The 15,117-nt window shown below is 49.9% G+C and overlaps 1 protein-coding gene across 4 annotated transcripts in view; it reads left to right on the top strand.

Annotated features, from left to right (window-relative positions):
* The window catches only part of Trerf1 (transcriptional regulating factor 1), a 43,002-nt gene that overhangs the window by 8,956 nt on the left and 18,929 nt on the right, over positions 1–15,117 (top strand). For all 4 annotated transcript variants that reach the window (XM_051152851.1, XM_051152850.1, XM_051152849.1 and 1 more), the window contains 5 exons: positions 846–1,233; positions 2,270–2,336; positions 3,627–3,766; positions 3,896–3,999; positions 6,300–6,375. In XM_051152851.1, the coding sequence (XP_051008808.1) occupies positions 846–1,233; positions 2,270–2,336; positions 3,627–3,766; positions 3,896–3,999; positions 6,300–6,375 (775 nt within the window). The remainder of the gene's footprint in view (positions 1–845; positions 1,234–2,269; positions 2,337–3,626; positions 3,767–3,895; positions 4,000–6,299; positions 6,376–15,117) is intronic.

The raw sequence follows: 15,117 nt of genomic DNA, 5'->3' as shown, positions 1-15,117 counted from the left end.
GTATCCCGGGCTGGCTGTCACACCCAGCTCTCGGCTTTTCCGGGTTGATGCTGGGCCCCCCGACTCAAGTCTGTTTCTGTCCGGCCTTGGCATTACCCTGCTTCTCTTATTTGACGTGCATGTGTGGACTTACTAGTATATATGTGTCCGTGTGGCAGGTCCCCCAGACGAGGCTTGGTTCCCCCCGGCCAGAGCCCCTAAACTAGCTCTGCTGACAGGAAGCAGGAGGAGATGAGGTTGCTACAGAGGAGCCTCCGAGGGGCGTGGCAGGGGAGCGTCACCAGCTCCATCTCCAGGAGAGCCCGTTAAAACGGCCTTGAGGATTGTGGGTCACTGTGTCCCGGCCTCAAGTAACCCTGTAGTGCCGTGAAGACAGCTCGGGGAGCCTGTGCTAGGCATGAACCTCTTCCTGCCCCTCAGCCTTGGGCCTTGCATCCCTGAAGAGAGGATTCTGTCCCCTGCTCAGAACGTGTGTGATCTGTCCCCGCAGGAGCAGTGTGGGGACTAAAGAGCCACGCTGCTGGATTCCACTCAAGATAGAGGAAGTGTAGTAATAAGCCAGAAGAATTTGAATTTATTACTTCTTGCCAAGCTACTCTACCCTTTGCAGACCTTCCGGATTTTCTTGGCTAACCAGCCCAAGGCCGATGTGGTGGGAGGAGCGGGAGGGGCGGGAGGGGATGAGCAGAAGGGAGGCAGTCTCTCCCCCACCCCCGTAGAACTTTCGAGATCCCTGGCCAAATCTATGGAAAGGGGCCATGGCAAGGATAGGCAGTTCTGTACTTAGAAAAGGGACAATGGCTGGGATGTCCTAATTTGAATCCCAATTCTTCCTCTCACTCTAGGAAATCCCCCGGAAACATCATCCACCTGTCGCCGCCAAAGTTGAGGAACCCCTCAAGACCCTACCAGAGAAGAAGAAGTTCCGGCACCGGCCTGAGCCCCTCTTCATCCCACCACCGCCTTCTTCCTACACTCCCAACCCCACCTCTTACTCGGGGGCCACCCTGTACCAGAGCCAGCTACGCTCCCCACGCATCCTCGGGGATCACCTGCTCCTGGACCCCGCCCACGAGCTGCCCCCCTATACGCCGCCACCCATGCTGAGCCCGGTGCGCCAGGGCTCAGGGCTCTTCAGCAATGTCCTCATCTCGGGCCACGGCCCTGGAGTGCACCCCCAGCTGCCCCTCACTCCCCTCACGCCCACGCCACGCGTGCTGCTGTGCCGCTCCAGTGAGTCATCCCTTCACCCGTGGTGTCACCCCTGTCGATTCGGATACTACCCTGAGTGGGTGGGGAGTCTCACTTTCTTCAACTGGCTAGTTTACCCCTCGAGTTTCTGTTAAGTGTCCGTTAGTCTGGTCCACATACGGTGTGAGGTGCTCTTAAGTCTCCGCATCTCTGTAACTCTCACAGAATCCGAGAAAAGCAGTGAAAGTGACTTTGGGATAAAGAAAAGGGAAATGTGCAAACTAAAACTGCTTCAAATGGTCGTAAAAAACTTAAGATAAATATTTAGTAGATATACATGTGGGGTTGGATATTATAAGCAAGAGCAAATCTTAGTATTTAGTGTGCTTTATAAGGAAAAAAAAAAAAAAACCCAACCATGAACTCTGTAGGCCAAACATGAGTGTAGCTCTAACTACCATGGAAGCTGAGGTAGAAGGATGGGGGTGTTCAAGACCAGCCCGAACAACACTGAAAAACCCCATCTCCACAGTATATATTGAAGGAGCAAAGGGGACACGAGATCTTTGTAGCTAGGTTTCTTTCTCATCGCCTAGGAATTCTGTAGCTTAGCCAGCCAACCTTTCCTCACACTCTGTGAGAAATGGTTGGGTCTGGTTTTTTGGTTTTTTGGTTTTTTGGTTTTGTTTTGGTTTTTGGTTTTTTGGTTTGTTTGTTTGTTTTTTGTTGTTTTTGCTTTTGTTTTTTGTTTGTTTGTTTCTTGTTGGGGGGGTTGTTTGTATGTTTTGTTTGCCTGTAATCCCAAATACTGAGGCTTAACGCTAGAGCACAAAAAATTCAAAACCAGATTGGGCCACACATCAAGACCCTGTCAGGGGGCTGAAGGAGGAGGGGAAAGAAAGAAAAAAAAGAGACCCTCATAAATGCATCCGATTCTTTGCAACTTCATATGGGTTGGGTAGGAGAAGAGCCTTGATTATTGCTGGCTGGCTAATACTAGTCTGCTAACTTTTTGTTTGTTTTCATTTCTCAGGAAATTTTCTCTGTTGTCCTGTAAACTCTAGCTCTTGTGTTTCAGGCAGCATCGATGGCAACAATGTGACCGTCACCCCAGGACCTGGAGAGCAGACTGTGGACGTTGAACCGTAAGGAATAGCCAATTATTCTTTAGAGCCCAAGCCGAGAATAGGGAAAGGTCTGGAAGCTTCTGGAAGGGCAGTCAGTATTTCCATAGTCAGTGGCCACTGAGAGGGGAGAGTTGTGGAAACGGTAGGCCCACGACTGTCTTGGGAACTACTGTTTCCTTCAAGCAGCAAGCATTTCAGAGTCTTTTCTTAGGATTAAATGTGAGACCCTGGATACGGATACAAACAATCTAGCATCCCCAGTGGCACTGGAGGTGCTTAGCTAGGGGAGGGTCCTTCTCAGTGTTCTTTTCCCCACGTCCCCTCTGTGAGACCCTTGGCCAAGCCTTCCAAATGGGCTTGTTGAGTATTTGAATCATTCATGACACCCAGTGGGAGGTATAGTCCCCCACACAGGCATTGGTAGCTTGACCTCCAGAGGGTACCTGAAACCTCTGATACAGGACCACACCCTGCGTGTAAGCACTACAGTGCCACAGTGGACTATCTGACAACTGAGACAGTCTATCTAAATAGATAGACTATTTATCATGGACCATCACAGACTGCACCCAGCTGACTAACAGGCAGGTAGTTTACACAGCGAGGATACTGGAGACTAAAGAGTGGTTCACAGCTGGGCCAGGGGGAAGTGGATTGACTTGAGACTTTATCACATTACTTGACACAGTATGAAAGTAGCAGTTACAGAATTAATATATCACTTTATTCTTCCAATTAATATTTTCCCCTAATATTAATTTTATCCAAGTATTCCATCTAATATCTCCATCCAGTATTAGTTGATCATGGGCAACTGAACGCCACGGAAAGCTGTAGCTAAAGAGGCACTGCTTTGCTGCCTAAGGGGATAATGATGCTTTTTGTGAATGAACTTAGAAAACGGGCCAGTGTGGTAGAGTCCTATACAGTCCAGAATCAGAAAGCTTGAGTTGACACCATTCTAGTTTTGACCTGTGCAGAGTCGGGTTTTCCAGAGGCCTTTGTTACTTCCTTAAATGGGAACCATAATTATAACCTTGTTCATATCACAAGTTTTTGTGAGCTTGGACGGCATATATAATATATTAATATGTAAGAGTGGTCTGGAAGGAATATATACATGCAGACTTGCCGTTGTAGCATGCACGCCGCCCTCCCTTTCAGTTCTTTGGTATGCTCTTGGAATGAGCTGTCCCTCCTCTGCAGCTTCAGCTGAGAAGGTTCAGACTGCCCCATTTTTCTAGCTTCCCCTGTGATTTTTCAGTCCCCAGCCATTGAAGGCCGCACTGTTTTTTCTTATCGTTGAAGACGCATCAACATTGGCTTAAGATTCCAAGCAGAGATCCCAGAATTGCAAGACGTCTCCGCCCTGGCTCAGGACACACACAAGGCCACACTGGTGTGGAAGCCGTGGCCTGAGCTGGAAAACCAGGCTCTCCAGCAACAAGGTACTGACAAGCTGCGGGTGGGGGCGGGGTGAGGCTGGCTTCTCCTGCAGGGACCTCCCGCTCCGGAATGGCTGTGGGCTTTCACGACGCCCAACATGTCTGACACAGTGACTTTCTTATTCTCAACAGTGGAGAACCTTCTGAATTTCTGTTGTTCCAGTGCGCTGCCGGGCGGCGGGACCAATTCGGAATTTGCTTTGCACTCTCTCTTTGAGGCCAAAGGTGATATCATGGTAAGGAAGAAAGAAGATGGGGCTTTGTGGATGCATTAGCTCAGTGAGTAAATCCGGACCTGAAAGCAGACACCTGCTGACATGTCTATAACTAGACTGTAACCAGGACCACATCTGCTGTAGGAAATGATTGTCACTTCATGCGTCAGTGACGGAGGTGGAAGGAAAGCCTGAAACGAGAATGGGCCTGAAGGTCCTTCCTGCTGTGGAAAGCAGCCAAACGCGGGTGTTTCCACACCGCTTTTCCCTCACACATGAAGTGGTTCTGTTTTCCCACCTTCAATTCAACATAGTTCTGAATGTTGGGGGCCTTCACTAAGGGCACTTAGATGTCCCCAAACTAGAACCATGGTGCCATCTTTCCAGAGTCACAGCTGACCATTTGTCTAGTCAGCCTCTGCTTCTGGCTAGACAAGTCCATCACTAGCCTCGGTTTCCCTTTTAGAGAAGTACGTGGCTCTTCCTAGTACTAGAACTGGCTTCCTGCCTTTACATTTTTCTGAAAATGCAAAAAAGAAATAAAAATGCCAGGACTGCACATGTGGTCTAGAATGCTTGCCTTTTGAAACCCCTGCCCTCTCTTGAACCTTCAGCGCGCGCGCGCACACACACACACACACACACACACACACACACACACACACACACACACACACGTCACTGTGGGGTACCCCTAGGCTGTTTGTGCTGAGTCAGAGATGGCCGTGGGTGGGCCTGGGGGTTCCAGATTTCCTTCTCTTTACGTTCCTCTACTTTTATTCTATGTTTATAAATGTTTATTGCTTCTGTGTGTATCTGTCCACCACAAGTGGAGAGTCTCCATGGAGGCCCAAAGAGGCAGCACATCCCCTGGAACCGGAGTTACAGTTGTGAGAAGTCATGTACTGGGAATTGAACCCGGGGCCTCTGAGCAAGCAGCCAGTGCTTTAACCACTGAGCCATCTCTCTGGCTCCAAGGTTTTGGGTTTCTAAGCAGCTCCTAAAGACTGCAGAGGCTGCTGACCTGTGGACTCGGGGTAGCAAGATTTCTCTGCTTTGCACACAGTCCAAGCTCGTTCACTGTTCAACTCTCCTTGCTGTTTCCTTTTTCTTTAAAAACAAAAATGGGGTCCGGTGTGATGGTGCCCATCTTTAATCTCAGCACTTGGGAAACAGAGGCAGGTAGATCTCTGTGAGTTTGAGGCTAGCCTGCTCTAAACAGTGAGTTCCAGGCTCGCCAGGGCTATTACACAGAGAAACCTTGTCTTGGGGGGAAAAAAAGATGGGGCCTCTTTCAGAGGACCCAGGTTTAATTCGCAGCACCCATGTGGCAGTTTACAACTGTCTATAACTCCAGTTCCAGAGGATCCAACGCTCTCTTCTGGGCTCATGGGCACCAGGCACGTCCATCATGCACAGACATACGTGCAGACAAAACACCTATACGCATAAAATAAAAACAAATAAATCTTAGCCGGGCCTGGTGGCGCTCGCCTGTAATCCCAGCACTCGGGAGGCAGAGGCAGGCAGATCTCTGTGAGTTCAACGCCAGCCTGGTCTACAAAGTGAGTCCAGGGCAGCCAAGGCTACACAGACAAACCCTGTCTCGAAAAACCAAAAACAAATAAATAAATAAATCTATCTTCAACAAACAAAACCTAGATTTTGTGCAGTGACCTTGTAATTCCAGTGCTGGGGAGGCAAACACAGACAAACCATCGGGTCTCACTGGCCCACCAGCTTAGTCGGCTTGGTGACCTCCAGGCCAGTGAGAGATCCATCTCAAAACCAAGGTGAACAGAACTTGAGGAATAAGTAACTGAGTATCATGTGACCTCCACATGCCCACACACTTTCACATGCACCTGCACATACATGCATGTACCCACGAACACGGACACATACACACGACAGCTGAGGGAGGCAGATCTGAATGGCTTACTTGAGACCGCTCTGGCTGGACAGTGTGTGGTACACTTGTTACTAATACAGCGTTTCCTATTCAGTGATAAAGGGAGCCCCGTGACTTGTCTTAGAAGCAGTCACCAGCCATCCACTGCTTCCTCTTAAATCCTTCCCCTGAGGCTCCGCCTCCATTCAGAGAGACCCCACTCAAGTCTGCATTAGCTTCAGGCATGGCCTAGGGGGTCGGGGAGGAGGTGGGTGTTAAAATGTTGGGTCCTGTTGGAGCCCACCGTCCACCCCTGGGTTTCTTTCCCATTGTTCGGCCGCAGTGCCAGCCCTGCCGTGCCTGCGGTTAGATGGTCCCCTCCAGGCCACACACAGAGACTGACTTCTGCCTTTTCTCTCTGAACCCACAGGCCACTCTGGAAATGTTGCTGCTGCGGAAGCCAGTCAGGTTAAAATGTCATCCGTTAGCAAATTACCACTACGCCGGTAAGTTGCCAGGACCCCTGTGCTCTGTTGTTTCCTAAGCGTGGGCAGCTCACGTATTTGCCTACATCTTTTTTTTTTTTTCTTCTTAACAAATAGGTACCACTGAGTCTATTAGCCTAGCACTGCCAGTCGTGTGCCAGTGTAAATATCTGCCCCTTGTGAATGTTCCAAGACTTGGGAGATGGTGCGCAGTGGCCATCAGAGGAAAAGAGCCACCAAGGCCACACGCAGAGCAGACAACTAATAGCAACCTGTGGCTCTGGAAGCAGTAAAGGTGGATTCGGGTCTTGATGAAGGCCCTAGGCTTTCTAAGGACTTGGATTGTTTTCTATTCCAAATGAGGCTTAAAGTTCATCCCCTACAGAATTTTATGAAGAGTAAAGCTAGTCTAGGCAGCTCCACATCCTATTGGAATCTAGTTAGTCAATAGTTATTTACTGGGTATAGAGTATTGTATCAAGAAGTGCACCTCAGAGTCCGAAAAGGTCACTGGCCGCCGTGTGCCTCATGACTTACCTAGGATGTTCGAGGTCTGAGGTTCTATTCCCAGTTCCAAAAAAAGAAAAAGACGGGGAGGGTAAAGAAAAAGCTACTCCAATGCTAGGACTTCATGCATGCAAGCATCTGGAGTATGTGTGTGTGTGTGTGTGCGCGTGCACGCACGCATGCACGCATGCACGCACGTGTGCATTAAGTAGAAAACAGTTTTAGATTTAAATGCGGTGAGAAGGAAATAGGTTGAGGAGCCTGAAGACAGAAAAGGAGGCCATAAATGGGGGCTCCACTAACTAGGAAAACCCATCCACTCTGTCTCCACAGTCTTGCCATAGTTGTCTTCTTTAGGGTGATTGGATATGCCATTGCCTCTATCATTTTTAAAGATTTTTAATTGTGTGTGTGTGTGTGTCTGTCTGTCTGTCTATCTGCCCACCTGTGTGTCTATGTATGTGTACCCACACGTGTCCCAGAGGCCAGAAGAGGGTACCAGATCCCTGAAAGCTGGAGTTAGAGGCAATAGTCATCTGATAGGGATGCCAGAAACCAAACCCCTGCCCTTTGCAAGAGCAATATACACCACGCACATCTGGGCTGCCTACTACGCCTTGGTTTTTCATCACTTGAGGGTTTCTTTGGTGCTTTGGGCAGACCTGCCTTAGGCAGATGCTGAGTGTGTGGCCTTGGGGACCTGTTAACATCATTTCCAGTCCTCACTAGGCAACCAAACACAGCCCGAAAGTGGAGTCTTCTTTACAAATACTGGACCAACCACCCTTTGCCTCTCCCTCCATCCTGCGCTTCTCTTGTGAGGCGGCTTTGCCACCTGGGGTCACTAGGTAGAAAGGACCCCCCAAAGTTGTTTACGAAGCATAGTGAACCCAAGGTCACCTACCCGTGGGTCCATCTCAGCTGACAGCAGCTGTAAGAAAGAGATGAACCCAAAATGGACACATGAGATTAAAGGCATCCTGTAACCAGGGGCCAGAGGAGCCGCCTTCATCAGTTCCTGCTTATGTGGGTAGAACAATGTGGGAGCTCACCAGTCCGCCGCGAAAGCACTTTCATTGCCTCTTAGTTCAGAGCATCATCTGTTGTCCATTAAACCCCGACAGGCAGTCCCAACTTCCTGGATTCTCTCCCAAACTGCTCTCTGTGGAGGATGGGGCTGTGTTGGGGCTAAAAGATGCTTCCCGCCACTGTCTGTGAGATGTCCCTGTGGTTGACCTCAGATCACACTGCCTAGCCAGAACCTTAGGGTTGGCCATGGCCGGCTGTGAGGCTCTTAATCCAGGACACAATGCCCTCTGGTTGTTCCCAATATGGTAAACAAGAACTGTTTAAATTTTATGTACATTGTGACAGGAAAAGGACCAGAAAGCTGTGGGCTAGAGCACCCTCACTCCAGCCCCAAGCAAAACAAAACATGAAAAAGTTACCAAGAGCTTTGACTGTCTGCTGAAGTACATTGAGGTTTTTGGATTGAGTGTTGCTAGCTACTCCCCCCCCCCCCCCCCCCGCTCCCTCCCTCCCACATGCTTTCGTCTCTTGCCTTCTGCATTCATTGCAGCCCTTAGAGACCTGATGTGCAAGTTATCATCGCCTACATCTTCCAGTCACTTGCCTCCTCTGGCAGTAATTATAAACCAAGCTTCAGAGAAGATTCTAGAATTATAAGCAGATGGGGCAGAAGACACTGGTCCCTAAAGTCAGATACAGCTCCGTACCTTTAACAGTTGCCTACTGAGCCACGGGAAACAACTGACTTCTTTACATCTTATGTCCCAGCTGCTGTGCCACACTCTGAAACCCCCGTATTTGGTTTCCAGGGTCACTGTCTACTGTCCCATTGTAGCCATGGCCTGCCTTGGGCTTTGTGCCTAGAGCCATTCTAGGTACTCCCAGTTGGACAGTCATCTCAATTTCTGCCCCACGGGAACACTTACCTTCTAGTTCTTTGGCTTCCAGCTCTGAGGCTGTGCCCCACCCGACCCCTGGAATTTCACGTTCGATGTTACTGCTCTGGTTTGGTCCCCATTGATGTGATAAAACATTGAGCAAAACCAACCTAGGGAAGGAAATGGTTTACTTGACTTATAAACTGTTTAAGTCCATCATTGAGGAAAGCCACACAGGAAGCAGGAAGCAGGAACTGAAGCAGACCACGGTGGAACTAACTTGCTGGCTTACTTACTCCGGCTTCTTCAGCTACCTTTCTTACACAGCCCAGGCCCACGTGCCCAGGGATGGCTGCACCCACAAGTGGCTGGGCCCTCCTCCATCAATTAGCAATTAAGAAAATGTCTCAGAGGCTGGGTGGTGGTGGCGCACGCCATTAATCCCAGCACTCAGGAGGCAGAAGCAGGTGCATCACTCTGAGTTCGAGGCCCGCCTGGCCTACAAAGCAAGTCCAGGACAGCCAAGGCTACACAGAGAAACCCTGTCTCAAAGAGAGGGAGAGGGAGAGGGAGAGAGAGAGAGAGAGAACGAAAATGTCTCAGGACATGGTCACAGGCTAGTCTGATGGAGCCAATTTTTCAGTTGTGGTTCCCTCTTCCCGCGTATGTCAAACTTTGTGTCAAGTTGGCAAAAAAAACTAGCTGGGATTCCTAGAGAAGGAAGTCAGACGCAGGCTTTGCTGAACCCTGGAGGAAAGAGAGCCAGGCAGGGTTCCTAGGCAGACAGATACAGGCCTGTGGAAACACTCTTCCTTCCCTCAGGACCAGAGGGAGGGATGCTATGAAGTAAAGGACCAGTGAGGGAGGTGGGCATCTGGCCCAGACCTGAGTGCGGCCTGCCGGAGCGCCTGTAGGGTATCCGCAGAGAGCAGCTATGCCATGCCTCCCACCAGTGTTCAGTTTACACTGGGACACACTGTCCCTCTCAGCCCCCTCCATCTGTGTGTGGCTAGCAGGCCTTTACAGTGGTTGCACTTATCATCACACAGGGTAGGGCATGCCTCGCATGGGGGAGCCATGGTGGAGAGGCAGCTGGTTATAGGCAGACTGCTGGAGCAGCCGAAATTTCTCCACTGGATAGGTCCTTGTACAGATGTGTGCAGAGCCCTGAGGATGGTAGAACTGGGTCTAGCTTCTTTGCAGGGTGCAGTGAAGACTTCAATCGTGTCCCACCACAACCACCAGCACCCGCGAGGTCCTCAAACCCTGCCTTCAGTTTTGAAAGACGAATGAGACTTGGGAGAGGCACCCTTTCCATAAGGAGACTGCAGGCCACCCAAGGTTAATAAAGAGACAGAATTGCCTACTTGCTAGAATTACTTTGAAGAAAAAAAAAAAAAAAACCCCACAGCTATGAGTTCTTTTGTTTTACTTTATTTTATTTCATTTTTACTATATAGTGGGCTTCTTACAGCAGGGCCTGAGTCAGCACATTCTCTGTTGCCTCACCTGACACAGCATTTGCCAAGAAAATGTTTAGTGACAAGTTCAAAATACACATTCAGATTGAGGCCTCCCTTCTCTCTGCACCTAGAAGAAACTTGGGTAGCAGCCCGAATCTTAGGGGAAAAATACATCTGCCTTCACCTTGCTGGAGGTCACTCTGTATGATGTTGAAAATCTGGCACAGTCTCTCATTTTCTACAGAGAACGGGTCTTTCTGCTGTAACCACAGTAATGTCATCAGTAAAAGTTGTTTTGGTTTTTTTTTTTTGTTTTTTTTTTCCCAATCCTGAAAGGAAGCCAGAGAGACCCTCTAAAAAGATACTGTTGTACACGTTTTCTCTGCTCCAGGAATGTCTGTTTTTAATTGCCTGGATTTACTGTAGATTGCCTCCAAATTAGCCACCATCCAGAGCCTGTTTCCCAGCAACCAAAGCTCGACACGTTTTTCTTCCGGATACTACCCTAGTGCCCATTTCATCCAGTTAATTAGGCTCTTTGTCATTAGACTTAATCGGCTTGTTAGGGGCCCCTGCTGATAATAGCCCAATAGCCAGGAATCCCCCGGTAGACCCAGTAAATCTGGAGGACGGTCAGCCCACTAACCTCAATTGCCAGCCTAAGGGCAAGTGGAGATCTTACAGAGAGAGGCAGAGCTGTGAGAACCTAAGCAAGGAGGCCCAGTGGGGACAGGCAGCCTTGGAGTGGCCACACATCAGAGGGACAGTGTATGTCCCAGAGTCTGAGCTGATACAGAGTCTGCCTCAAGTGACCTGTAGGGACACAGAGCATCTACTGAGCACCTACTCATGACCAAACGGTGTTGGTCACCATGAAGTGACCACCGTCCAAGGGTGAGGAAACGAAGAAGTGGACTTCCCCAACATCCCAGAAAGAAGAATGCCAGGGGCACATTCGCAGTTGAAGTTCTGACAAAAATGGCTCCGTGATGTCATCCAGGGAGAGTGCACAGATGTCATTTGTCTACACTAGGAATTCGGCCCAGCACCCAGGGCGCTAGTCTCCAGAGGCCATCTCTAGTGTGTATGTGGAAATGGATTTCCTGTCTGCCATCGGAGTCATAGACGCCCTGCTGGGCACATGCACACACGCATACAAGTACCATCCTTTTCACGCATCCTAGGACTACGCAAGAGCCATCTTCTCAAGGCTGGTGCTTCCCACCTGTCACGGTAGCCTCACAGTAAGAGGGACAGAGAAGACAGGGAGCCACCATGCCATCTCTTTCCTGGACGAGTGAAGATCTGAGAGCGAAGACCTCATCACAGAACATCAACTCTCCAAGGCACCCCCGTCAAGGGCTCTCTTCTTCTTCTTCTTTGGACTGGCAAGCCTTGTGGGCGCACGAAAGAGTGGGTGTTCTAAAGGAGGCAGAGCCAGGAGCTGACCTCTGCTCTTTGGACCAGCAGTGAGACAGTGAACCCAGCCAGGGGTAGAAGGAAGTGTGACTTCCACAGAGATGCTGCTGGCTTGAGACGGCCAAAAGACCCTGCCTGCCGGTGTCTCCAAGAAATCTACAGTCTAAAGTTGGAAGGAATTCTCGTTGCTCTGCCCCAGGGAGGGGGGTGGGTGAGAGGGGTCATTATCAGCATCTCCTGATGCATCCACCCATCTTGGACCAGCATGGAGCAGCACAGTGCGCCGCCACCCCCCCCCCCACACACACACACAAGCTGCTGTGACTGAGCTGCCATCTCCTTCTGACAGTCTTTCCAATCCTCTTACCTTTTTGCTGTTTTGATGGGCACCTGAAAGGAACGGTGACTATTCTTTAGTCACCCAGCTGAAACTGCTCCATGGTTCTAACTCTTTTGACCTCTCCAGCAGCAGAGAAGAGCTGGAAACCACCTGCCCCCCCCACTCCACCTCCAACCCCCCACCCCCCACCCCCCACCCCCCGAGGCCCAGAATGTTGGTCATAATCTGAGGAACATTATGGGATGGCTATGAAGGCACAGATGTTCCCACCACCCCCTTGCATGTGTTCAGATGCCCAACCCGCAGCCCAAGTTGCTGTGGTTTGCACAGACCGTGAAGTCAGGGTCTCCGGGTGCTAAGGTCCAGCCTGTTAGAAGATCCTTCTGTGCAACATTTTCTTCAAAGCTGTAAGAATATGACCTTGCAAACCAAGGGAAGTAAGTGCTTTTAGAGGCCCGAGCCGGCCGGACTGTGGACTGTTCAGCATCTAGAGCCAGAGCTCTTGCCTGGAAGATCCGCCAAGGCTTTCTGTGGAAAGGGCCTTTATTTCAGACACCTGCGCTGACATCACTGCGCCACAAACTCCCTCAGCAATCCTGGGATGTCTGCCTCCCCAGAATGTCTTCTCTTGATTCACTGACTTTTCGTATCCTTGAATGGCAAATGCGATTCAGGTTGCCTGTGCTCAAGACCTCGCAGTTGGTCAGAGTAAAATGGAAAACCTGGACCTGCCTCAGCTTGGAGTAAAGATGCTATGGCGGCGTGGTGGCACACACCTGTAATCCCAGCACCTTGGAGGCAGAGGCAAACAGCTCCCAGTGCGTAAGGGAGCAGCCAGGCCTACAACATGGGACTCCTTTAAGAAAACAAAACAAATGCTGGGCAGTGGTGGCGGAGGCCTTTAATCCCAGCACTCGAGAGGCAGAGACAGGCGGATCTCTGTGAGTTCCAGGCCAACCTGGCCTACAAAGCGATTCCAAGACAGCCAGGACTACAGAGAAACCCTAGCTCAAACAAACAAACAAACAAACAAAACAAAACAAAAAGAAGAAAAGAAAACAACACAAAGCCCCAGTTTTAAGATATCCGAGAAAGGGTGATAGAGTACCAGTGGCCAGTCTTGTGCCATCCAGGAATCAGAGATGTAGAAAACTTGGGAGCCATAAAAACAGTGTGGTTTTCTGTGTACCCATGTGGTGGCTGGATCCCTAGCACACCCAGAAATAAGAACCCTGTGTTTTCTCTTAATATAATGAAATGCTGGGTATTTCATAGAGAAAATAGATGTATTTAGCCTACAGTTTAAAAAAAAAAAAAAAGTCCGTGGCTAGGTGCCCTCTGGTGAGAATTCCATCCCGCATGGCAGATATGGCACCATCTTGGCAGACTGGTCACTTGGTGCGACAGCAAGCCACAGAGTGACTGGACAGGGCCTAGGAATGACTTCCCAGCAGGCCCCCCTCTCAAGGGGCCACTCCTTCTCACCACCACTACCCAGTGGACCATGCTTATGAAACCCACCCACACCACTCAAGCCTCGCTCCCTCCCACCACGCAGGCCTCGTTTCTTGCTCCGAATACGTCAGTCCCATTCTGAATCCAGTCTCAGCATACCCTACTGTCCTAGTAAGGAAGAAAGCCATGAATCGTGTATGTGTGTTGGCCAATGAGACGTGCATAGCGTGGCAGGACCATTGCGCTTCTGCCCCATCGGGGCGCAGATCTGCTAACCGTCCCCTCTCTTCAGCCTGCTTCCCCTTTTCTGAAGCCTAGAGCTAAGCCGTGCTAGAAGACTCCCATCTTCTCATCTGTAAAGTGGGCCAGTGCGACACCAGCCTTACAGGGCTCTTAGTGATATAGCCAATAGTCTTAAATGGCAGCTTCCTTTAGGTGTGTGTGTGTGTGTGTGTGTGTGTGTGTGTGTCTCAGAAAAGGACAAGGTGTCTTTCTCCACGTTATTGTTCAGGACAGGGTCTCATGAAGCTCACCGTCTTGGTAAGGCAGGCTGGCCGGTTGTAGGATCCATCTGTCTCAGCCGCCAACATAGGCTCGTGTGGCCCACGCATGTTTTAACATGAAAGCTGAGGATTTGAACTCAGGTCGTCTTGTTTTCACAGCAAGCACTCTTAGCCACTGAGTCATCCCCCTAGCCCCTGGGTAGGTCTTTCTTCCTAACACCATGTCTTGCTTGTAGTTAACACCTTAGTAAACCTAAGTATTAAATGAACGAGTGAATGAATGAAGTGTCTCATTCCTGTCTCTGACTTTGCACTTGACTTTCCTACCCAGAATTCCCTTCTATCTCTTTCTTGCCTGACTGGCTTTTGTGTGACCTTTAAAACTCCTGTCTGGTATTTTTCCTGGCCCTGACCTGAGTACAGTGTTCCTTCTCTGTGTTCCACTAAAACTCTCTTTTACCGTCGTCCTGGTTGTAGTTGTCACCTTGAATACCGGTGGCCTTGGTAATAGTGGAGACTGAGAACTCAGCCACACCCTGAGACATGCTAACTGAATGAGTGCTTGCATTCATAAATATGGTAATTAGGCAAAAGCTGTAGGCAAGCTGCGCCAATGAGCGCTCACAGCCCCAGTCATCAAGCTGAGGGGTGGGGTTTTTTGGTTTTGGGTTGGTTGGTTGGTTCCCCTCCCCCCAACCCTAGAGACAAGGGTCCTCTTTGTAATAGCCCTGGCTGTCCTGGACTCACTTTGTAGACCAGGCTGGCCTAGAACTCAGGCCTGCCTCTGCTTCCCCAGTGCTGGGATTAACCGCGTGTGCCACCACTCCTGGCTGTATGGGAGTATTTTTAACCTTCACAAAAATAGAACGTGTAGAGACAGTTCTAATACTGCCACACACTGGTTGCAAAACTTGGAAGTCTTGAGTTAAGAGACTTGCCCAGATCCAGATCAGAGCTGAGACCTGAGCCAGAGCCAGGCCTGCTGACTACTGCAGGTCCCCAGCCGCTGTTGCTTTTTGTTTTGCTTTGTTTTGGTTTTTCTAAGCAAGGCTCTGCCATGTAGCTCAGGCTGGCTGGCACTGGACTCTTGGTCCTGCTGCTGGGACCACAGGCACACGGCACTGTTCCCAGCTCTAGACTAGTTTTTCATCCACACAAGAGTTTGATAT

The sequence above is a fragment of the Acomys russatus genome, chromosome 11 (genome assembly GCF_903995435.1).
Source record: "Acomys russatus chromosome 11, mAcoRus1.1, whole genome shotgun sequence".
Lineage (NCBI taxonomy): Eukaryota > Metazoa > Chordata > Mammalia > Rodentia > Muridae > Acomys > Acomys russatus.
This window is presented reverse-complemented; position numbering and strand designations above follow the sequence as displayed.